At 38.3% G+C, this 24,110-nt stretch overlaps 1 protein-coding gene across 1 annotated transcript in view; it reads left to right on the plus strand.

Annotated features, from left to right (window-relative positions):
• The first annotated feature begins 8,984 nt into the window (after nucleotides 1-8,984).
• Nucleotides 8,985-24,110, plus strand: part of PAPOLG (poly(A) polymerase gamma) — a 32,102-nt gene continuing 16,976 nt past the window's right edge. Inside the window, exons 1-8 of the mRNA XM_004691423.2 lie at nucleotides 8,985-9,194; nucleotides 12,170-12,331; nucleotides 13,962-14,028; nucleotides 17,147-17,228; nucleotides 17,418-17,527; nucleotides 19,343-19,396; nucleotides 21,201-21,312; nucleotides 23,276-23,365. Of these exons, the coding sequence (XP_004691480.1) occupies nucleotides 9,178-9,194; nucleotides 12,170-12,331; nucleotides 13,962-14,028; nucleotides 17,147-17,228; nucleotides 17,418-17,527; nucleotides 19,343-19,396; nucleotides 21,201-21,312; nucleotides 23,276-23,365 (694 nt within the window). The 5' untranslated portion in view covers nucleotides 8,985-9,177. The remainder of the gene's footprint in view (nucleotides 9,195-12,169; nucleotides 12,332-13,961; nucleotides 14,029-17,146; nucleotides 17,229-17,417; nucleotides 17,528-19,342; nucleotides 19,397-21,200; nucleotides 21,313-23,275; nucleotides 23,366-24,110) is intronic.

Below are 24,110 nucleotides of genomic sequence, written 5' to 3' on the forward strand. Positions count from 1 at the left end.
GTGTGTGTGTGTGTGTGTGTGTGTGTGTGTGTGTGTGTGTGTGTCAGGAGAGGGAGAGGAAAGGCTGGTAAGAAATCATCCCTTACTGTCTGGTTCTTCTAGCTGGCAAATAATCAGATGAGTACCAGACAGATTGATCAGATAATAAGCCAAAAGCTTATTAATAAGCTTAATAATAACATGTATATCTTCTGTATTTGTTAAGGGGAACGATGTCCTAAAGGAACTCTGCAGAGTCTCGTGGAACCCACCCCCTACTCCAGCTTTCTGGACCCTACACACCACTCCAGTGATTGGAAACTACAACTCCCAGCAGTATCAGGGAGAGGACTATGAGGACCCAAGGGCAGAGCTAGCAGGAATTCTGGGACATTTGGGGGATAAATAGGGCGTGATTGCATCTCTCCATCTTTCGCCTGGGAAGCAGCTCTCCCGACAGCGTGACTTGTGTGTTCAGTCAGCCTAGCCGTAAGGTATTCCAGTTACTTTGTATCCACTCTCTTTCCCTGAGTTGTTTCCTATTCCTTTTCCCTTTTGTAAATAAACCCGTTATTGACCCTTTTGTGTGTACCTGCAGTATAACTGAATTGTGAGCGTGCCTGCCTGAGACCCCACAGGTAGGTGGCCCAGTCCACTCTGGGCTACCCTGTAACATGTTCATGAGAGAGATGTAGTGTGATAGAGAACTAGCCCACATGATTTTGGATGCCATCTTAAAAGAGTTTAGCTGAGAAGGGGAGATTGTGGTTTGGGGGGGGAACAAGTAAGAAAGGGGAGGTGAGTTAGGGAATTTACCCAGGAAGGCAGTGGGCAAAGCTATGCAAATTAATGCCAGCCTTCCCCAGTGAAGAGATAAGGAGATTATATTAACATTTTCTGCTACATATCCTTACAGAAATTTTACTTATATTTCTTATAAATAAACAAAATAACTATTACCTATAAACAAAAACAACCTCCACCTACCTTCAGTGGCCCTCCCATAAAATAAACCTCTTGCCAAAGACATTTGATGGTAGAAAATTTTTATTCCCCTACTATGCCAATATGATGCGATGATGTTCTTTCCTCAATACCTGCCTCAAACAGCTCCTCAATGGCAGTGTTCTCCTAATCAGGACTGTGTTGGGAATTGGTAGCACAATGATAAAGAAGGAACTCACAATGGCAAGATGCATCTGTCTATTTGTTGGAGCATGATCCAGAGGACATAAGGAATATTAAAGGATGTTAAGCCAAAGATCATCACTAGATTTGTACTGTAGAAAGATTGTCTCTATGTTAAATAAAAGCCATCCTTACTCCTTACTGCCAGGAACAATGAGTATTTGGTGGCACAACCTATGCAAAAGTTAAGAGTGACAAGTTACTAGGCTTGAGGGAAATTTCTCTGGTACAAGATCTCTTTGAATCTTTAAGACCCAGTTTGTGTATGTGCACCAGGAAGGTTACACCAAAGGAAACCTGGAGGAATGGAGTTTGTCTTATTCCATTTAGAGGACAGAATTAGGAGTTGGAGTAGCAAAATCTTTATCTGCTAGAGAATTTACTCCAAATTCTGAATTAATTTTCACCATCCCAACAAATGTAGGCTAATTTGATTCCCAAAAGATGAAAAATAGGCATGGCACATCCTTTGTAAAATACACTTAGAAATGTCTCTGATTTATCCAAAAAAGCCAGGAATGCTTTCAGCAATGAAATCCTATGAAATATCTTTCAAAGCTGCTAAAGTATTTTCACAGTAGCCTTTCGTAGAATCTAGAGCAGCAGTAACTCTTCCTGGTGGGACTGTCTTTTCCTGCATCAGAACCAGGAGTGGACCAGGAAACTGTATACCTGATTGATTTGGGAAATCAAAGTAATAAAACTGCCAGCAACACTGTGGACAAGTGATTAGAAAAAGGCTGGTTGAAAATTTAAACACCACTTTTACTCATTAATCTCCAACTGCTAAAGACAAACAAAAAGTAAGATTAACATGATTGTAAACTAAGCACTTGTGTCCTGTGGCTACTGTGTTGGCCTGCTGAGAGGGAATGAGTTGATCAAAGCCTTGAGCCAGCGCAGAACTGTGAGATTAGTGCTGCTTCGGAGAGCTCACAGCCAGGATCCATTACGCGGCCTGTTCTAGGAACAGGTGAATACCGTAATTAATCTTGGCTTCAATTTGGAAGGATGCGGGGAACCTACCTGCCCTGTCCACTGATTTTATATGTTAATCTCCCATGCTCTGGGGAAAAGTTTTTAAATTGGTGTAAAGACTTTTTCTGCCCTTTCAAATGTGTAGAGAAGAAACAGTTGGGGAGTGGTTGCTGATTTCTCTGACTTTAGGCAGTTAACACACTTCCTAGGAAGGCTGCTGATTGCTAACTCCCTGGGCCAGACGCATCTAAGCTCACAGAGCTAAGGTTCTTCCAAAGAAACTGGTGCGTTTTTTTAATGCAAGAAATACTTGGAGATGCAGGGAGCCTTATCCCTTAAACACAAACCATGAAAATCCAGATACTGGGAAATGAAGCTGTGCTCAGAGACAAATTCATTGAATCCATGGGATCTTGACTTGCTTAAAAAGAATGTCCTAGCTTTGCAGATTGCTCTAGATACAGAAAAGTGAATAGACATCTGCCTTGACTTTCTTTTGCACCAAATTAGTATTTTTAAAAAACAAAATGTACAAATGAGACAACAGAAACTTCACGCTTGAAACGCTGAGAATTTATGCTAAAATGTAATGCTGAATGAAATAGGTAGCAAAATAAAAACAAACCACATAAGAAATCCTTCTTAGAGGAGACAAGTTATGAGTGTTAGCATAGCCAGTTAGGGAGCACCCTCTGACACCCCTAATGTGAGCGCAGTTGAGGACAATCTATGGAAGGGGGTTGAAAGAAAAGCAGGTCCTTTCTCTTGGACACCCGTAGTGATATCACCCTTAGTGACAGGCTGAAGCTCCAATGAGGTACAAACTGGCTATCCAAGCATAAGATCTTTAAAAGTAAGGCCTTTTCCCCCAGAGACCCTAACACATTGACAGAGAAGTGGCTTTGCTATTACGATCTCCCATATTCTACTGACTCCTCCCACACAGTTCTTTAACAAGATATTATTACATTTCTGAAATATCATTACTGCTAGCTTTTTTTCCCCCTTTTATGTCATCTGAATCTGATTCACACTATGAAAAAAATTGGTAGGGGACCTGTTAATTTGGGCTGCTATAACATGACACCATACACTGGGGTGGCTTAAACCTCAGAAATCTATTTCTCACAATTTTGGAGACTTAGAGGCCAAGATCAATATCCCCATAAGATGGAGAGCAAAGAAAGAAGACTTTAAAAAAATTTATTTATATGCATACAAGAACTTGGGTAAAGGCTAGCAGTAGGGGGGAGGAGGGGCAGGTGATAGGATTCACCAGAGACAGAGTGGGGAGCAGAACAGGCAGACTGACTGAAATACACTACTGAGGGGAGCAGCCGGCAGGTCAGGAGAGTTCTGCTACACCATGTGTATCAGATCCCTGGCTGGGAATTGAACGCTCTGCAGTGGCTATGGATCTTGGATCCCTTCATAGTGCTATGCTTTAACCCGTTGCACCACCGGGGAGGACCCAAAAGACTTTTTATAAGAGCACTAATCCCATCATGAGGACTCATGACCTAATTGCCTACCAAAGGTTGCACCTCCAGAAAATGTCACACTGGGGATTAGGGGTTTCGCATATGAGTTTACAGGGTAAATACAAACATGAAGTCTATAACAGGACACATATCAATTTCTGACAACATCCAACTTCTATTTGTTCAAGATCAAGTAAATAAGACTGGACCCACTGACAAAAAAGTGAACCAAATATTTTGTTATTCAAGGTATGGAAAGTCCCTATATGATCAATATCCAACTTTCACGCATATAGAAAATATGAGGGTTATTATTAAGTGACAGCACAAGGAAGCACTGAGAAAATCCCAGAAATTGGAACATTCTAGAGGACAGCTGGCTTGGTCTCACCAAGTCAATGTCATAGGAAATATAAAGAACTGGGAGAAGAGAGCTATCAGTGGTGGGAAGAAGCTAGAGCTAAGAAGTGACAGGAGAGATGTCTATTCTAGAGTAAGGTATGCTCCAGACATGCAACAACCAAGTGTTATTCTTGCTTGGGTCTTTCTTTTTAAAAGATATAGTTTATTTTTTATGTACACAAGAGCTGGGTACAGGTGAGGGGAGTGAGAGGATTAACCAGAGACAGAATGGGGAACAGAACAGGCAGACTGAAGTACACTGCTAAGGAGAACAACGGACAAGATCAAGAGGTCTGCTGTGCCATGTGGGTCACCTCTCTGGCTGGGGATTGAACCTGCTGCAAAGAGATTCATAGGCTGAGACTTAACCCCTTGTAACACCAGGAAGGCCCTTGCTTGGATCTTAATATGAACAAAATTGATGCAAAAGACATTTTGAGGACAGGTGCAGAAAACTTAGATGTTAGTATTATTGTGGTTATGCAGAAAACTATCTTTACTTAGCTATGCATATTGAAATATTTAGAAGTGAAATGTCATATCAACAATGGGTGTGACTCATGAAAAAATGCATAAATAATCTTTAAATCTAGGTGAAAGATATTTGGTGTTTATTACCCTATTCTACTTTACTATACATTTATAATTGTGATAAGTATAAAATATTTTTAAAATCTAGCATTTGTGAAGGTTTGAGGAACTGACCATCCCACACATTGTTCAATGGCAATTGGCATGTAAGTAGTATAAACTTCTCAGAGTACAATTTGAAATACAATACATTTTATTTTAAAATACACATGCGGGCCCTCCGTGGTGGCGCAGCAGGTTAAAATGCAGCACCAAGAATCAAAAGCCACTTCCGCATGAGTTCGATCCCTGACTGCCTGGGAGATGATTCACATGGTACAACAGACCTCTCCTGACCAGCCCACTGCTCCCCTCAGCAGTGTACTTCCTAGATCTGCCTGTTCTGCTCCCTATTCTGTCTCTGGTGAATCCTCTCACCCTCCGCATCTCTGGCCTGCACCCCAGTTCTCTATGAATAAATAAATAAATCTTAAAAAAAAAAAAAATACACATGCTCTTTGATGTGGTGATTCCATCATTAAGAATCACAAGTTAAGGAATGCACATATTAGGGTGTTTATTATAGCATTATTTATAATGTAAACACACATAATAGGAAAAAGGATCAATGTATTTAACAATATATTATTTATGCAAAAGATCACCACATTACTGTTTAACTGGACAAAGTAGGTATACATTTACTGCATTGTTTTGCTAGGGCTGCCATAAAGAAATACTATACCGGCCCTCCCAGGTGGCGCAGCGGGTTAAAGCACTGCACTGAGAAACTAAAGCCACCTCTGCATGAGTTCGATCCCCGCCTGCCCTGGAGGTGACCACATGGCAAGGCAGACCTCTCCTGTCCCGCCCGCTGCTCCCCTCAGCAGTGTACCTCGTCGGATCTGCCTGTTCTGCTTCCCCTCTGTCTCTGGTGAATCCTCTCACCCTCCGCATCTCTGGCCTGTACCCCAGTTCTGTACAAATAAATAAATAAATCTTTAAAAAAAAAAAAAAAGAAGTACTATACCACAGATTGGGTGGGTGACTTAAACAACAGAAATTAATTTTCTCACAATCCGGAGGTCTGAGATAGAGGCCCACACAAAATAGCTTCTGAGGTCTCCATGGCTTGTACAGTCATCTTTTCCATATACCTTCTCATAATCTTCTCTGTACCCATCTGTGCCCAAATGTCCTCTTCTTATATGGACACCAGTCATATTAAAATTGGACCCAAAATAATGATCTCATTTAAGCTTAACTATTACACTAATGTTCTTATTTCCAATTAGAGTCACATTCTGAGGTACTAGGAATTAGGGCTTCAATGTACGAAATCTTGGAGGGCACAATTCAGTGCAAAGTATTTATTGACATGGAAAGATAAACATGACTTTGAAGTTAAAAAAAATGTAAAGAGCCCCTCCCAGGTGGCGCAGCAGGTTAAAGCACAGTACTAAGAAGCTTAAGCCACTTCCGCATGAGTTCAATCCCTGCCTGCCCTGGAGGAGATAAACATGGCATGGCAGACCTCCCCTGACCCGCCCGCTGCTCCCCTCAGTGGTGTGCTTCTTCTATCTGCCTGTTCTGCTCCCCTCTCTGTCTCTGGTGAATCCTCTCACCCTCCGCATCTCTGGCCTGCACCCCAGTTCTCTATGAATAAATAAATAAATCTTAAAAAAAAATACAAGTTATATTTGTAAATCAAAATGTTTTACTTTTAAAAATACAGCTACACTATAGACACCCTATCCTCCTCCCCAACATTTATGCTTCCTTGAAAAAGTTCACACTGAAAAGGAGGTGGAACTTCCAGCCCAGGTAGGTTAAGAAAGAAAGTGGAAAGAAGAGGAATTAAAATGGAGTCAAACTACAAATAAAATAAAGGAGATTTAAAAGAATTGTTATGATATTGCTTTTGACAATTAGTAAGCAGAAATGTAAAGCTGTCTTTAATAACTTTGCATTTCCCTGAACTATCTATCCTACCTCCCCTAATGCTGGGCATTATCTCATGAATGACAAAGTTTGTCTTTGCCAGCTCAGAAGACTGGCTTACACTCAAAAGTCAGATTTTACAAATAAAGCATTATTTCATTTATGTATGAAATTTTTGGACTGAGATTCATAGTTGCTATACATATGCTTCTCACTTAATTCCCATACAACCCTCCTATCTTCATTTTACAGTTGAGGGAGGTGACTTTTCTGGAGGTCATAGGGCTAGTAAGTAGCAAAACTAGAAGCCCAGGCTGCTCTCTATGCCACCTGGAATAAGGGTTTGCCTTCCACCTACCACCTGCACCCAATCACTACTCAAAAATCTTGCTAATTAAGGCAGCATCCCCTCCTATAAGACTATTGAGTATAGACTGAGTATTCCTCCAATTTTAGGTGGCTCTCTTTAGCCCTCCCTAACCCCCTCTTTAGCCCTACCCTGACCCCCTCTGTATTACAAACCATACAGTATGTTTTTTAGTTACCATCTTATCATTACATTACATATACCTATAAGTAAATCATGGGTCTGTTTTGTCTTTTTTATTCTATTTATCTAGCTGTCTCTTTCTCCAAAAATATCATTGTTTTAATTACTGAAGTCTCTCTCTATATATATGTATTTTTTTAAATAGTTTATTTTTACATCATTTTGTGCATTTTTCCATCTCAGTTGCAATCCCCTTGGGCTTCCCATCACCAAATCACCCATGTGCTATCACCATAGTCCAGTGCATTTCCCTCCCCCCACTGTTTCCGATCCCATTCCCGCTCCACCCCCATAAAATGTCTCTGGTATATAGCTGTTCATTATTATTATTTTCTCGCCTGGTCCGTTATACCCCTGCTATGAGTGAAACCATCCGTTATTTTTCCTTTTCATTCTGGCTTATTTCACTAAGCACAATCTTCTCCAGCTCCATCCATGTTGCTGCAAAAGACATGTGTTTTATTTATTTTTTTGGTTGCTGAGTAATATTCCATTGTGTATATGTACCACATTTTTTTAATCCAGTCATGCACTTTTGGGCATTCGGGCTGACAAACCATACAGTATTTTTAAACAATTTTTATGTATGTTTTTTGTCCTCCACTAAATTGTGAATTCTTGAGGGCAAGAATTAAAAATCTCCAGGGTGTGATAGTTCTACAACAGAAGATTATCATTAATATCGTTTCCTTACTAAGCTCTGAACTTCATAGGATTAAACACTATACATGGTTTGGGTCTCCCTAGTGGCCTAGGGGTTAAGTCTCAGCACTATTACTACAACTACCTGAGTTTTGAGTTCCATCCCTGGCCAGGGAGTGAACCCACATTGGCACTAAGACCTGTCTTGCCTAGTCCACTGCTTCCCTTAGCAGTGTACTTCAGTAAACCCACCAGTTTTTCTTGCTCTCCACTGTGTCTCTGATGAATCCTCTCACCACTGCTTTCCCCCTGCTCCTCTGGCCTACACCTCTTCCTTTATGCATAAATAAATAAATGTTAAAAGAAAATGCAGAAACACTTTAAAAAAAAAGCTACATCTAGTTTGTGAGGCTAATAAAGTGCATGACTCAGATTAGTTTTTCAATAAATATCTTTTAAATGCATGAATGAATAATTCTATAATGAATTATTAACGAGGATGAATCTCCCCTATTTACTGTGACTCTCAGTTACATCCAAGAAAAATCAGTTTCTGATGCTTTTTTCCTTGTAATGATTTTGTATTTGAAATTACTCCTATCCTTTAACATTTTTAAATTCGTCATTATTTTCTCATTTTCTGTCTCACTCAGGATCTGCAATTTGAAAGCTTGGGCTTTTCATTCAACTTTGAACTACGCTTTTGCAAACTGCTAGCGATCCCTTCTCCATCTTTCTCTCAACTGCCAGAACATCCTGAATCAGTGGCTGATGTTTAAGAGATGAGTGAACAGTTAGCCACCAATTTACAAGCTTGCTTTCGCCTGGAAAACTGTAAATCATAACGGTCCTGGGTGTGACCCTCTCACGACAATTTCCCCAAGAAGTGAATTGATCCGTTTTCCTTTGACTATGACTAAAGATGTGGGACGATGGAAGAATCGATATACTTTTTGCCAGGCTAAACTGGGATTTTTTTAATAGATATGATACAGGTATGATTAGGGAAACAAGAGAGACATTTCAAATTACCTTCCAAAGGGTCTGCCGGGTTTAGGGACAAAGAAAAGCAAACGCACGGTCCAACCAGTGCCAGCAGCGAGAGGAGCGCTCCTGTGGGCGGGGCCACGCGGACGCCTCTCCGGCCCAAAGGCGTCGGTGGGGGGTCGAGGGCGGGCCCAGGCCCTCGGGGGCGGAGCCACGGCGAGCGAGGGGCAGGCTGGGTAGCGGCGCCATATTGGCGTCGGCCGCACTGTATTGTCATAAATAGAGCCGGTTTTGTAGTGTTTCCACTATTCGGTTGGATGCCTCGGCCGTAGGAAGTGAGAAGTGAGCGAGCAAGAGAGCTACAAACGACTGGAGGAAAGTGGACACGGAGAGAAGGGAAGAGCAAGAACAGGACTCCACAGCGAGAGACACTCGCCGGAGAGAGAGACGCAGGAAGCGATGAAAGAGATGTCTGCGTAAGTGTTGGGGGGCGGCTGTTGAGGGCGAAGCCGAGAGTGGTGGGCTGGGGTGGTGGTGGGCCCGGACCTGGCTTCGGTTCCCAGCCCGGAGTTCGCCCGGATGGTCGCTTTTCCCGCTCCTGGTCGGTGGGCAAGGGTACCTCCCCTGCGCCCGGCGGTTCACCTAGATACCCTGCACAAACGCGCGTACTCCTGGAGCCCTTCTCTCCTCACAGTTATTCCGCCTCGGAGGACGCCGGCAGACAAGGGTGTGGAGGAGGAGAGGCGCGTGTGTCCATGGGGAGAAATTGTCAGTCACTTTCCTGCCGCCAGCACTGTCTGAGCCGGTCTCGGCTCCTGTCTGCATTGGCGCAAATACCATCCCCCTATAGCTCCCCTCCTCCCTTCCGACCGGCTGTCTCCAGGTCTTCAGAATTGAATGACCTATCCGGTCCTGGGCTTCTCTGGAATAAAGACTGGTATTTTCGTCCCCCACCCCCACCCTGGGCCTCCCACCTACCTACTATATATATATCAACTGGACTAAACCTCCTGCTCACACTTTGATAAGTCAGAAACCGTCTCCGTGCATGGCAAGGTTTTGTTGTACCTTTTTACCTTTGGGGCTATTAGGAAATAATTTAGACATACAGAAAGAAAATGCAGAGACTAACGTAAGCATCATTTGTGTAGCCACCCTCCACTGCTTCCAGAGCATAGCATTCTGTGTATGAGTGTGGTTATGTGTATATATTTAAAGGAAATCAAGCATGCCAAATACATGTGAGAGTCTCCCACCTCCTCTGGTTCCATTCTCCTCCCTTCCCAGAGTTCCTCACCGTCCTGAATTAGAGGTTTGTTGTTGCTGCATTTTTTAAATGTTACTATTACATATGTTTGTGTTCATAACTGACATTGTTTTACTTGTTTTTAAATTTATATAGTTAGTGTCATGCGTGTTATCCCTGATCCTACTATATGTTTGTGTTCATAACTGACATTGTTATACTTGTTTTTAAATTTATATAATTAGTGTCATGCGCGTTATCCCTGTTCCTACTACATGTTTGCGTTCATAACTGACATTGTTTTACTTGTTTTTCAAATTTATAAGTGTCATGCGTGTTATCCCGCAGCTCCCTTCTTTAATACAACATAGTAACTTTGAGATTTTGTCTGTTAATATTTTCAGGTTTAATTCAAATTAGTAACCATTATTGTATTCCATTGTAGGGATACACCCCAATTTAGGCCATTTCCTGTTAGTGACTATTTTAGGTTGTTACAGAGTTTTCTAGGTTACTGTGACAGTAATCTCTCTTATACATTTCCCCTTGTGCACTTGAATTAGGATATCTCAGAGGTGTTTACTATAAGTGAAATTGATGGACTGAAGGGAAGTTGGGCTTCTGTTTGCTTTCCCTTGTTGGTCCCCCACCCCTTGTGAGGTGAGGGAGGTCAGAACCATACATAAGGAATTTTAGTAGTAGTGGGGACCTTTTTCAGCATGCACAAAGAAAGGACTGAAGGGAGATCATAGTGTAAGAACTGAAGAGTGATAGCAGGGGAATGGTTTAGTGGGAAAATCTTGGGTTTCGCATTCAGATTTCTTCTTTTTCTTTTTGAGTCTTGGAGACTTAATTATAAAATGGTACTTACTTATTTTCTTGACTATTCAGTGTTCATATATAATCACTTTGTGCCATACAGATATAACCGCACAAACATCACCAAAGCACCTAATTCCTCTTTGCAGCAAAATAAATATATAAATCCTTTAAAAAGTTACAACTTGAAATAATTAAAATTTTTTATTTTACAGAAAAAAGAAATAAGGAAAGAAATTGAAGTCACAATATTGATATTTCTCTTGTTTCTTTGGGTCATTAAGTTATTTTGGAAGCTTGTACATGGGCTGTTTTATATTCTCTTTGATTCTGCCTCTCTGCCTAACCATATCTTTAAAGAGGATGCCTTACTTTATGAATTTAGTAGTAATAAACTAATGATTTGACTGGTTAAAGTTTAATAATATTACAATATTTTTGTGTGTGGATGTTTGTAGGACTAACTTGAGAAAACATTTCTTACTGTTGGTGTTTGATTTTACAGAATGGGTGGTGAAGGTAGGGTTAGTTGGTTATTGTATGTGTGTTATTTTCCTTTCTTAGCAAAATGAGTTTTACCAATTCATATTGGTCCCAGATTTTTATGTTCTGAATTTATTGGTCTATATAAGTCCAAACTCGGAATTCTGCCTTGCGTTATTTAGGTCTTGTAAGACTAAAGACTAAGATCTTTGGAGGATCTTTTATACTGCAACCTATGAAAGGTTGTCTCTTTGTATAAACAAATGATAATTTTTCAGTATGAAAATGATCTAGGTTGCCAGTTTAAATGAAAATAACATCATAAAATACTAGGGTCATAAACTGACTTTAATGTAGGTTTCTGAAGGACAAATCTAGTTGCGATTTCATTTTTTATAATGGAATACTCCACAAGGACCTTTTAGTGGGATGTTTTTTGTTTCTTGTGGGGGGGACGTGGAATCGGGTTTTTTTGGGTTTTTTTTTTTGTGTTCTTTTTTTTTTTTTTTTTACTTAATGCTTTCTTTCAAGTGACTGACTGATTTTTAAAGATTTGAATCTGGATGGTACTTGACTTAAGTCTGCAGGATGTAGTGGAGGTGGCTTTGGCCATGCTCCCACTCAGGCTTTGCATTTGAGTTGAGTGGTATTGGCATAGTTGTCCCGATGCCAGCACATGCTGCTTTTGGCTTGAAAAGACATGCTAACCATCAAAACTGGAGGCAGTATGAATAGTTCTTCATCAAAATAAACACAAAATACTCTTTCTTCCTTAAAAAAGGTTCCTGCCCAGACTATTAGTTCTAAGTAAACCTTTAAGTTAGCTAAATTAATATGAATAAATAGATTTTGTATATCATTGTGACATACTTAAAATTTTTTTTGTTTCATTTTTTAAAATAGAAACACCGTGCTGGACAGCCAGCGTCAACAAAAGCATTATGGAATCACCTCTCCAATTAGCTTGGCATGTCCTAAAGAAATTGATCATATTTACACACAAAAATTAATTGATGCCATGAAACCATTTGGAGTATTTGAAGATGAGGAAGAATTGAACCACAGGTATGTCATTTATAGAACATTATTTAAACATTAATTCTACAGATATATTGAATACCTTCAGTGTCCCTGCCCAGGGATACAAAAATGACAAAAAGAAAACTTGCCATTGGAGAATTTTGCTTTTAGGTAAAGTTTAGGAGAGGAGACTAACAGATCTTCAAAGTAAAATAAATACAATGACAAATAGTGAGAAAAATAAACTGCAAGTAGAAGTTAAGGAAGGAGGCTCATTGAGATAGTGACATTTTAAGGGAAAGTTGAAAGGTGATAGAGCTCAGTAGAAAGGTATTCTAGGTATTAGGCCTGAAATGGGAATATATCTGTTATATTTAAAGAATATATTCATAGCAAGGTAGCCTGGGTGTCTGAAGCAAAATGAGTAAGCAGAGGAATATGGACTTAGCGCAGGGGTTGGTAAGCACAGCTCTGTTGAAGCAGTCCACAGCCACTGCAGCATTAGTTTGATCTGGTGAGGGAGATGACCCACTTGGTGCTGCAGACCTCTCCTGTTTTCACCCACTGCTCCCCTCAGCGGTGTATTTCAGTCTCTCCGCCTGGTCTTCTCCCCACTCTCTCTGGTGAATCCTCTCACCATCTCCACACTTCTGGCCTACACCCCAGCTGTTGTATGCATAACTAAATAAACATTTTTTAAAAATGAGGTAGGAAGGAACTTGGGGAGCAAAGTCACTCAGGATCTTACTGGCTTTTATAAAGGTTTTGGTTTTTACTCTGAGGGTTTTGAACAGGAGATTGAATGATCTACTCATGTTTTAGCACAGTCATTCTGGCTGTATATTAATAATACTTGGAAGGGGGTAAAAGGCAGACGTGAGTAGACCTATAAGGAGATTATTATATAATTCAGGAAGGAAATCATGCTGATTGGAACTAGGGAGATGGAAGTGGAGGTGATAGGAACTAGTAGAATTCTGGTTGTATTGTTTAATGAATGGAATGTAAGAGGGAGAGGGATAAAGCCAAGGTTTTTTGGTCTTAACACCTTCAATATGGAATTCCATTATCTGGGAAGGCTAAGGAGACACAAGTTTGAACAGATCAGGAATTCTGTTTTGCATGTGGTATCTTTGAGAAGCCTATAAACTATTTTCTTAAAATGAGGATGATCTGGGCATGCCATTAGTTGGTTTGTTTTTATGCCAAATTGCTTTTATTAAGTAATAGTATTTCATAAACATTAGCCAGTAGCTAATTTACCCACTTTAATTAATCAAAGACCCATGACTGTTAGTGAAAGAATGCTAACCTCTATTATTATTATCACATTGAGTTGACTTTATTCTATAGTAAGGCCAATAAAATTGACAAGTCAGCTGGCCTCTGCAGCCTTATTGAAGGTAATTTGATTTTTTTATTAGACATTTTGAATTTTGAAGATAACTCAGAGATATTATAGAGATGTTATCTCTACATTTATCACCTCTCTGGAACTCTTAGGGAGCTAAGAATGCCAAAGATATGTGCCATATATCAACAGAGGTGATAGCTTTCACATGTTTGTAACATGCTTTTTACTCTAGCACCAGCTGAAAGGTACAACTTAATGTGTTTAATTATGTGGTTTCGTTTGTTTTTCTTGTCACCTAAGGCATGTTATTTTTTATTATAGGCTTGTCGTTCTTGGAAAATTGAACAATTTAGTAAAAGAATGGATATCTGATGTCAGTGAGAGTAAGGTGAGACACTACATTGAATTCATATTTTCATTATGTCTCAATTATTAGAATCTAATAGTAACAAGAAGTAAGAGTTAAGAATAACATGAAATACATTAAAACTTGTATCTTGGGTATATTTGGTAATGAGTTTTCTCAACTGCTGAGATGATTCTAAATGAGAATTTATCCCAGAGATAACCATTGTCAGTTGACAGTTTCCATGAAGTCTTGGGTAACTCATGTATAATGAACCAAACTTTCAGTATCAAGAGATTTTACTTAAAAGGCCAAATTTGAGACTTACAGTGAAATAGCAGGTCTGGTAACACTTGTGCCAAGCACGAAGAAGCTTGAATGAATTGGGCATCTGCCTTCTCTCTGACACAGCTGTCATTTATCAGTCAGTTTCTGTCTGTCTTTTATGTGCTATTTCCCTCATTTTTTGTACCCACCTGGCCCCTGAGACATAGGCATTTGCATGTCCTAGTCTAAACTATACCACTTTCTTCCTCTCTGGTAACATCATCACTTTTCCTTTATAAATGATTATATTTTTCTTGCTTTCTTAAAGTATTCTGAGTATATATATTGTATATATAATGTACTATGTATTAGTAGCACTTGAATGAGTTGATTTTCATTTGTTTGAAAGTCATCACTACAAGTTATACTAAAAGGAGCTAGGACATGCTCAACTGAGTGCCTTGTTTGCTCTGTCATGAAGTGGCCCAAACTGTTGTATTTTGGGTTTTTTTTTTTATGGTTTTTGTTCTTAATAGCTGTCAGCTGAAAGTTATTTAATTTAAATTCCCGTTCTATCCCCTTAACATATACATGGGTTCAGAGATTAAATACCTGTTAAAGTGCTTTTTTTTTTTTTTAAAGATTTATTTATTTATGCATAGAGAGGTGCAGGGGTGGTGAGAGGACTCACCAGAGACAGAGTGGGAAGCAGAACAGGTAGACTGACAAAATACATTGCTGAGGAGAGCAGCGGGCAGGTCAGGAGATGTCTGCTGTGCCATGTAGATCACCTCTGGGGCATGCTCATGCTGAAGTGGTTCTAGCCTCTCACTGTGGTGCTTTAACCCACTGCACCACCAGGGAGGGCCTAAAATGCCTTTTTTTACAGCTTATTTCTTTCTGTATCCATGGTACATATTTAGAATCTGTTCTTTTAAACACTGGACTCTGTATATAAGTTCATGAGGGATTCTCTCCTAAAACTGTCCTTAAATTTAAGTTGAGTGTTTTATATTACAGGTAGGGGATTATCTATTAAACAGAGAAAGTAGGGCCTCCCTGGTAGCCTAGGGGGTAAGTCCCCACACTGTCATTGCCTTGGCCTGAGTTTGATCTCTGGCTAGGGAGCTAACCTGACTTCCAGGGAAGTCAGGACCTTTGGGCTAAGAACATTTTTAGTTTGCCTTTGTCACTGAAAACACATGATTCTTCCATGATTTATGAGAAAGTGATAGACTGAATCAGAGTAAAATAATTTCAACAGAAAATGATAGAATTTAAGTAAAATTATTTGATTTGAGGTTCTAGACTACTTAGGTGCATATATTCCACTGTGCACATGGTACAGCAGACGTCTCCTGTGTCACCACCTGCTCTCCTCAGCAGTGTATTTTAGTAAATCCACTTATCCTGATCCCCCTTCTGTCCTTGGTGAATTCTCTCACCCTCTGCACCTTTGGACTACTTTCCAGTTCTTCTACAAAATAAATATTTTTTTAAAATAATAAAATAAAGAGAGGAAATACAAACATGATATCTCATCTTACAGATACGTTTAGTCAAGAAGATACTCTTCCTTATAACTTGTACCAGATATGGGAAATAGTAGAAGTGATGGACACAGTTTTCACCTTAAAGGAATTTATATTTGAAGAGATAAGACTTATAAGGGGGATAAGGGTCAATAAATGTAGTTTAAAAGAGGTTGAAGATGATAGTAGAGCCAGGTTGGCAGATGGGGAATGTCACAGAAGGCGATATAATCAGAGACTTCATGAAAAAGATAGAACTTGAAGTAAACTTTGAGAAATAGATGATACTGAGCTACCTAGAAAGGATGGTCAAGCATTCCAGGCAGGGACAGTGTCAAATGCAATGGAAGAGAGACAGGTGATGTTAACAGTGTTGGCAGTTGAAACTTTAGAAGGGAAGATTAAGAGACAAGGCAAGGAAGATCCATAAGAATCTGTTGTGGCGCTTTAAATAGCAGGCCCAAGGGCCCTAGCTCAGTAGTGAGAGAATATGCATTGGCTAGTTTTGAGCAGACTAATTATAGAGGAAATTGAAGGACATTAGACAACGAATTTTGTACACAGTAGAATGATTAAATGAAAACTTAAAACAAGGTAAGTTAGAATACTTGTATTTATTTTTATTTTAACATCATTCTTGTTCTGGGCAGTGGTGAGCTATGCCGATCAGGTGTCTGCACTAAGTTCAGCATCAATATGGTGGCCTCCTGGGGTTGGGAATCACCAGGTTACCTAAGTAGGGATGAATTGGCCCAATTCGGAAATAAGAGAAATGAGGAGGAATACTTGGGGTTGTATAGTAGGAATAATTTTTTTGCTTCTTTCTGGCATGGATATTAAATTGGATCGTTGAACGTCTTGAGTGAAAATTCTAATGGGAAGTTAGAATTGAGTGTAGAAAGGTGAAAAGTAGCATTATAATTCTGTACAATAAAAAGATGTTAAGAAAAGTTGTTGGGTTAACTTTTATAAGGAGATCCTATCAAGAATCACCCAATTTTCTTGAAAGAAACTTGCAAACTTAGAATCATGAAATGATGTATATCCATTAATGAAACTAAAGGGGAGCCTGACTTGATCAAGAATATACCGAAAGCACAGTGATAGTGAACAAGCCAGGTAGGCAGTAGGAGGTGGGGGTGAGGCAAGCAGGGTCAAGTGATTAAAAAAAATGTTTTTCTTGAGATAGAAGTGTGTGTATATGTAGTGGGAATGAATTTGTTTTTAATTCCCAGTGAGAATATTTCATTTTAATACTGCAACCCAAAGAGCTTTAAAGTATTTCTACAAATCTCAATTTAGGTGAGTTTTATGCTAAATAATTTAAGCATTTAAAGGCCTTCGATTTCATTTTATTTTAGAATCTCCCACCTTCTGTTGTGGCTACTGTTGGTGGTAAAATTTTCACATTTGGATCTTACAGACTTGGAGTACACACCAAAGGTAATTGCTTTTCTATATTCTTATTAGAAGTTTTAATAACAAATTCCTGTTTGTTCATAATTAGAAAATACAGAAGAAAAAATTCCCAGTATTTCACCATTAATCAACATATTTTGTTCTGTACATATCTTGTATATATTTTAACAATATACATTGTATGCTGTTCTTGATAAATACTTTGATTTGCAGGGGCTGACATTGATGCACTTTGTGTAGCTCCAAGACATGTGGAGAGATCTGATTTTTTTCAGTCTTTTTTTGAAAAATTGAAACATCAGGATGGCATTAGAAACTTAAGAGTAAGTGCCCTCTGATATTCAATATATTGGAACTTATTAACAAATATATTCTAAAAGCTAAGGCCTATGATTATTGAAATACTTCTTAGAAATTACTATATCTTGTTAAAGTAATATGTAATGATTAAGAACAGAGGCTTTATAGTTTGCAGACCTTGGTTTGAATTTAGAATCTACTAATTAGCTCTTAGAGTTTGGTCATCTATTTATTCTCTTTGTGCCTCAGTTTACTCATCTGTAAAATAAAAATGTGCTGATAATTTTTTAGTTTTTTTTTTTTGTTTTTTTGAGAACTGCTGGGCTAATCTACAGAAACCACTTATTACTGTAATGTCTGGTAAATGGCTAATGTATATCACATGGTGCCTACCTTTACATATAAAGTTTGATAGTAACTCTTTATAAATGTGTATATAGCCATTCATTTAAATAAAATTTTAGGGCCCTCCCTGGTGGCGCAACTTTAAAGCACAGCACTATGAAGCTCTCGCAGCCACTGCAGCATGAGTTCGATCCGCAGCCAGGGGGGTGACCCACGTGGCATGGCAGGCCTCTCCTGAGCAGTGTGTTTCAGTCATTCTTCCTGTTCTGCTTCCTACTCAGTCTCTGGTAAATCCTCTCATCACCACCCCACCACTGCCTCTGGCCTGTACCCAGTTCGTATGTATAAATAAATAAATCTTTTTAAAAATAAAATTTTAGCACCAATGATTTGTCAGATACTGGCTTTAGTCCCACAAATATAATAGTAAGAATGACTTTTTTTTCTGGGAGGGACAGGTTGGGAAAACTAAGCATATAAATTTAGTGCATTCTGAAGTACTAGGATAAGGTGAAGGTGAAAGGACCTGTGACATTTGGGAACGGCGAAGTTAAGACTTTGTTAGCTTGGGGGATTCAGAAAGGCTCAGAAAGACATTTCTACCAAACTACAGTGACTGTATTATGTTTTGATAGGTTAGTCAGAATCTATGTATATGTTTTTCTAACATTTTGTAAATAAATCAGTATTCAATTTAAGCTCAAGAAACTGTAAGTACTTAGGGGCCTCCCTCATGGCTTAGGAGTTAAAGTATTAGTACTATCAAGCTACTCAGCCACTGTAGCATGAGTTCACTCCTGGCCAGAAAGTTAACCCACATGGTGCAGCAGACCTTTCCTATCTCACCTGCTGCTCCCCTCAGCAGTATATTTCAGTAGATCACCTGTTCTGCTCCCCACTCAATCTCTAGTGAATCTTCTCACCCCTCTGCACCTCTGGCTTAGACTCCAGTTCTTGTATGCATACATAAATAAAAGTAAATCTTAAAAAAACAAAGAAATAGTACTTGGATGATAGCATTTCTATCTGCCAGTTTCTGGTGAATATTTTTAGGAGGTCAATAAGCTAACATAACTGCCATCGTTTTGAAAGCTTTACTACACAATCAAAAAGTAGAACTACTTCTCTAGAATGTAGAGCCAAGAACATTCTCACTTTTCCCTTGAGTTAAAATATAATTTGGGGGCCTCCCTTATTGCCTAGGTGTTAAGTCTCAGCACTATCACCACTAGAGCCTGGTCTTGATCCCCCAACAGGGAGCTAACCCATATATGGCACAGGAGACCTCCTGTCTCACTCACTATTCCCCTTAGCAATGTTCTGCTCCCCATTCTTTTCTTTGGTGAATCCTCTCACCCCCTCTCACCTATGGTCTACACCCCAGTTCTTTCATGCATAAATAAATACATCTTTAAAAAATACAAGTTGGAAGCAATTCACTATGTTGACAGGAAGTTAGAAAAGAATTATACATGTATTTTCCTCTTTTGTAGGCTGTAGAAGATGCTTTTGTACCTGTTATAAAATTCGAATTTGATGGTATTGAAGTAAGTGTTTAAAATTTTTCTGACTTTAAATTGAACTATTTATTTAATCCAGGTAGTTTTCTTTATTTTTTATTTTTTAAATCAGATTTACACAGACATGCATTTTAAAGACTCAAGTGACCTTTATTTAGTCTCTCCTCTTCCCCTACTTCCCCTCTATTGACTTCTCAGCATGGAAAACAAACCAACCTCCATCCCTACCTGCCATGGTTTTTATACATTCCTTATTTCCATAATATCCTAAAGTTATTACATCATACTACTATAATTCTGATTGGAGCAATATCCAGTATTTACATTATTTTGATGTTATAAGTAATGCTCAAAACTGAGCACAAAGTATGCCAGATTACCTTATTTTTGCTGTGACCATTCATTTTCTTGGGAGTTATTAATTATTTTGTGTTTTGTTTCCTTGGTTTTTATACTTAGTACCAATTCAGACCTAGTCTCTCCTGGGTTTTTAAATCTCCTCTAAACAGGTTTACATTCCTCAAGTAGTCTGCCATAATCATCTTGAAAAAAATATCTCTGAATCTTCTCATTTGTTTCAGTTCACACGTATAACTGATATTATAGCTATCTTGACATATTTCTTCACTATCATCCTAGGGTTTCCTTTTCCTCCTCCCTAGAGTTTTCTTCTTTCTGATTTACCTTAATTTTAGAAGAACTCACCCAGTAGCTTTTCAAAAAAGCAAGTATCTTTACATCTTGCATGCTTAAAAATGTCTTTGTTCTTACATTAAATTGATAGTTTTAGAGTTCTGAAAACTCTAGGTGAGAAATATTTCTCAGAATTTTGAAGACCTTAGGTCATTGTCTTGTAAGCTTTAGTGCAGTATTGATAGGTGGGATGCCATTTTGATTTCTCAGTCCTCATTGATATAACCTTACCTCTTCAGAAACTTACCTGATTTTTTTTCTTGGTTTTCAGCATTCTTTGGTATGTGTATTTTCAGTCAGTGGGCTAGATACTCAGTAATCTTTCAGTTTGAAGTACTTCAGTTCTTCGAAATTATTTTGAATGCTATTAGAGTTTGTTTTTTCTCATTTTTCTGAACTAATATTTATGTTAAACCTCCAGAACTGCCTTCTGTTTTCTTTTTTTAATCTTGCTATTTACTAACCATATCTTCATATTTTAATTTGATTTTTGTTGTTTACTCATTTTCCAAACTTTCAGTTGTTTTCTGTTTTCTGCTGTCACATATTTAATTTTCAGAAATACTTGCTTATTCTCTTTAAGTGTTCCTTTTTATGTATTTATGTCCTTATTTCCTACATCCATTTTACCTCTGCTTTCTTAGATCTGTTAGTTCTCTTACCATTTGTCCATGTCCTTTCCAGTTTTCATAGTTTTTGCCATAGTTTCCTTCTATTTGTCCTCGTGAGTTAATGCCTTTAAAAACAAAGTAAGACCAAACAGAAAATTTTTGGTGTTTTTTAGTGGGTTTCAAGGAGTGAATGTAAATGTGTGTTGGATCTGCTGTCTTTATAGAAATCCACTCATGAGGCTTTGATAGTCTTTTTTTTTTTTTTAATACTTGGAGATATCCCCAAGTGAAAATGCTTTCTTTTTTTTTCCCTCAGTGCCCCTAAAATGCTTTCTCTTAACTTGAAATTTTACTTTCACAAAACTTCAGTGATTTTCCCATATAAAATTGCCTACATAAACCTTTTGAAGTTTCAGTAGATTTCCCAAAGCAGTAATTAGAACTTTTTACATTTTTGAGGATGGGAGGTGGGGAGAATGGATTAGAAGAAAAGGTAATATTTTCTCCTTTTTTGCATCTTTTCAAAGATTGATCTAGTTTTTGCAAGACTGGCAATACAAACCATATCAGATAATTTAGATCTAAGAGACGACTCTCGACTGAGAAGCCTTGATATAAGGTGTATTCGCAGCCTAAATGGTAAGCTTCTAAAAAGAAATCTCAGGTACCTGCTTGACACCAGCTAGACACAGATTTTTTGCAGAACACTTAAATTGAACTTTTTTTTACGGAGCTAGACTAATTCAGTTGAAATGATGTGATTTTCTTTATTCAGAGATGATCTGATCATATTAAAACATCTTAAACACAAATTAAAATGTTGTGTTTATAGTAGTGGTTCTCAAACATAATGGTCTCAGCACCTCTTTGCCCTGTAAAACTTTGAGGACCCCAAAGAGCTTATGTTTGTGTGGGTTGTATCTGTCAGTATTTACCACATTAAAAATATAATAGAAAACAGTTTATATAGTCAGTCTTAAGAAATTTTGTTTTGCTTGAAGCATAGGAAGAAAATATGGCCTCTAAATATGTGTAATTGGAAAAGATTATTTTAGTGTCCTTTTGATACTATAGTAAAACTTGACAGTGACATTTTTTTTTTAACAGCTGTAAGCACATACCATAAAAATCATCCTTTTTAGGTGTACAGTTTTCATTACTCTTTTGTTCAATCACAGATTTGTGCACCACAGCCCACTTTTAGGACATTTTCATCATCCTCCAAAGATCCCTCATTTGCAGTCATTTCATTTTCTAGTCCTCCAGTCCCAGGCAACTACTAATCTACTTTCTGTCTATAGATTTGCCTTTTCTGGACATCTCCTATAAATGGGCTAATACAGTTTGTGGTCTTTTGTGTCTGACTTCTTTCATTTAGCTTAATGTTTATGAAGTTCATCTACATTTGTAGTATTTCTCCCTTTTTGTAGCTGTTTCCTTTCAATGCTGAACAAGTGACACTTTTAAAGGTTAATTACATCTAAAGCCATGTCACTTAACTTTTTGTACTTTGTTACATTAAAAATCCATTGGTCTGTCTTGTTCTTTGATGGGATCTTTTACTCCTATATAATTTTGTACAGTCATGCCTTGCCTGTTTGGAAAATGCTGGTTCACAAGTTATTTTGTATCTTCTAAATGTTAACACATATTTCACTATACATGTCATATTAATATCACCACTAGTCAGTCTGATCACAAAAGTTCAATACTGCAAAACTATGAAACTTACAATTGCAGATATTAATTGTCCAAAGTTCTAATTTTTACTTGAAAGTTTAAATGTTATTGGAAACAAATTTTGTCATTTGTTTTCTTTGAAGTGAGTGAGGAGCTTGCCTTACTCATTTTTTAGGAAACACTTGCTAACCTTCATATGAATAGCCACGGTTTGTCACTCTTCCAAGAAAACTGATGTTACTGGAAAACAGCAGGTAGTTCAGATTACCTAGAACATTGTATATATTCCTTTTGTTTTCTAGCTGAGAACATTTGTAAGTGAAGATACATTGTCTGCTAATAAGGTTTTGTCAGTTTTGACTCACTGCTGAAGTAACAGCGGTTTTATCCACAACTACTTTTCGCACCATCAGTGCAAATGTTAACACCATGAAACAGGCAAGGAAAGTCTTAGTGTAATAATAGAAATGGATTTGACCTAACAGAGTCCCAGGGGTTCATAGACTGCACTTTGAGAACCACTAGTTTATACTTTCTTGTTTAACAGAATTATTGGCATCTTACTGTACTTTCGTGGTACAGGAGTAAAGCACATTTGTGGATAAGGTTTGCATTAAAGCAATGACATTTTTATAACTTGAAGGCTTTTGATTAAGTAAAATATAGGAGAAAGCTAAAAAGAGTTTCAGACCCATCTCTTATTTTAATACTGATTGCATTGCCTGTATGCTTTCCAGTTCTTTAAAAGCAAAGTGATTTCTCGTATTTACATGCTAAATTTCATATACATAGAGAAAATAAACCATTGTATTTTATTACCTTATATTTTTAGCATTTAAGACTGGAAGTTAGTATTGGAATTAACTGGCTTTTGTTGCATAATTTTAAAAAAGAAAGCTTTATTATTATTTTTTTTTTGTAGGATGTAGAGTTACTGATGAAATTTTGCATTTAGTGCCAAATAAAGAAACTTTTAGACTCACCCTAAGAGCAGTCAAGTTATGGGCAAAACGTAAGTATCCTAAGTCTTTTATGTTCACATTATGAAATTACAATTTGTAGTTGCTAGTGATAGAAGTGTGTGTGTGTGTGTGTGTGTGTGAGAGAGAGAGAGAGAGAGAGAGAGAGAATTTATAAGCATATTGATGCTGTTGGGAATTTGAGGTTTTGGAGAAGCTGTTTCTTTTAGGTGTGCTCTCAGTCTCCTCCTCTCCTAAGTGAAAATTGAAAACTCTGACTTCCCATCTTCAATTTTAGCCAGGCAGTTAGAATAAGTTAGAACTTAGAATGAAACTGGCCTTCAAGCCTCACAATGGGCAAGACTGTGTTAACTCATATCTGTCTCCCTATCATCAGGAAAAAGTCCAGTTACTAATAGGTGTTCATTGAATGTGTTAAATGAAGAGCCTGTGGTGATACTGGGTTGTCAGAAAAGTCATGACCCATTTTTGCTTGGAAAACAGAAAAGGGCCCTACCTGTTGGCACAGCAGGATAAAGCTCAGCACTGCAAGCAAACCACAGTGCTTCAGTGCGAGTTCGATCCCCACCCTGGAGGTGATCCACATGGTATGGCAGATACCTCCTGCCTCGCCTGCTGCTCCCCTCAGCAGTGTACTTCATGGATCTGTCTGTTCTGCGCCCCACTCTGTCTCTGGTGACTCCTCTCACCACTGCTGTGCCTCTGGCCTGTACCCCAGTTCTGTATGAATAAATAAATCTTTTTAAAAATAGAAAAAATACCCTCCCTGGTGGCGCA

This window comes from Condylura cristata, unplaced genomic scaffold, assembly GCF_000260355.1.
Source record: "Condylura cristata isolate star-nosed mole 26May11 unplaced genomic scaffold, ConCri1.0 scaffold00031, whole genome shotgun sequence".
NCBI classification, from domain to species: domain Eukaryota; kingdom Metazoa; phylum Chordata; class Mammalia; order Eulipotyphla; family Talpidae; genus Condylura; species Condylura cristata.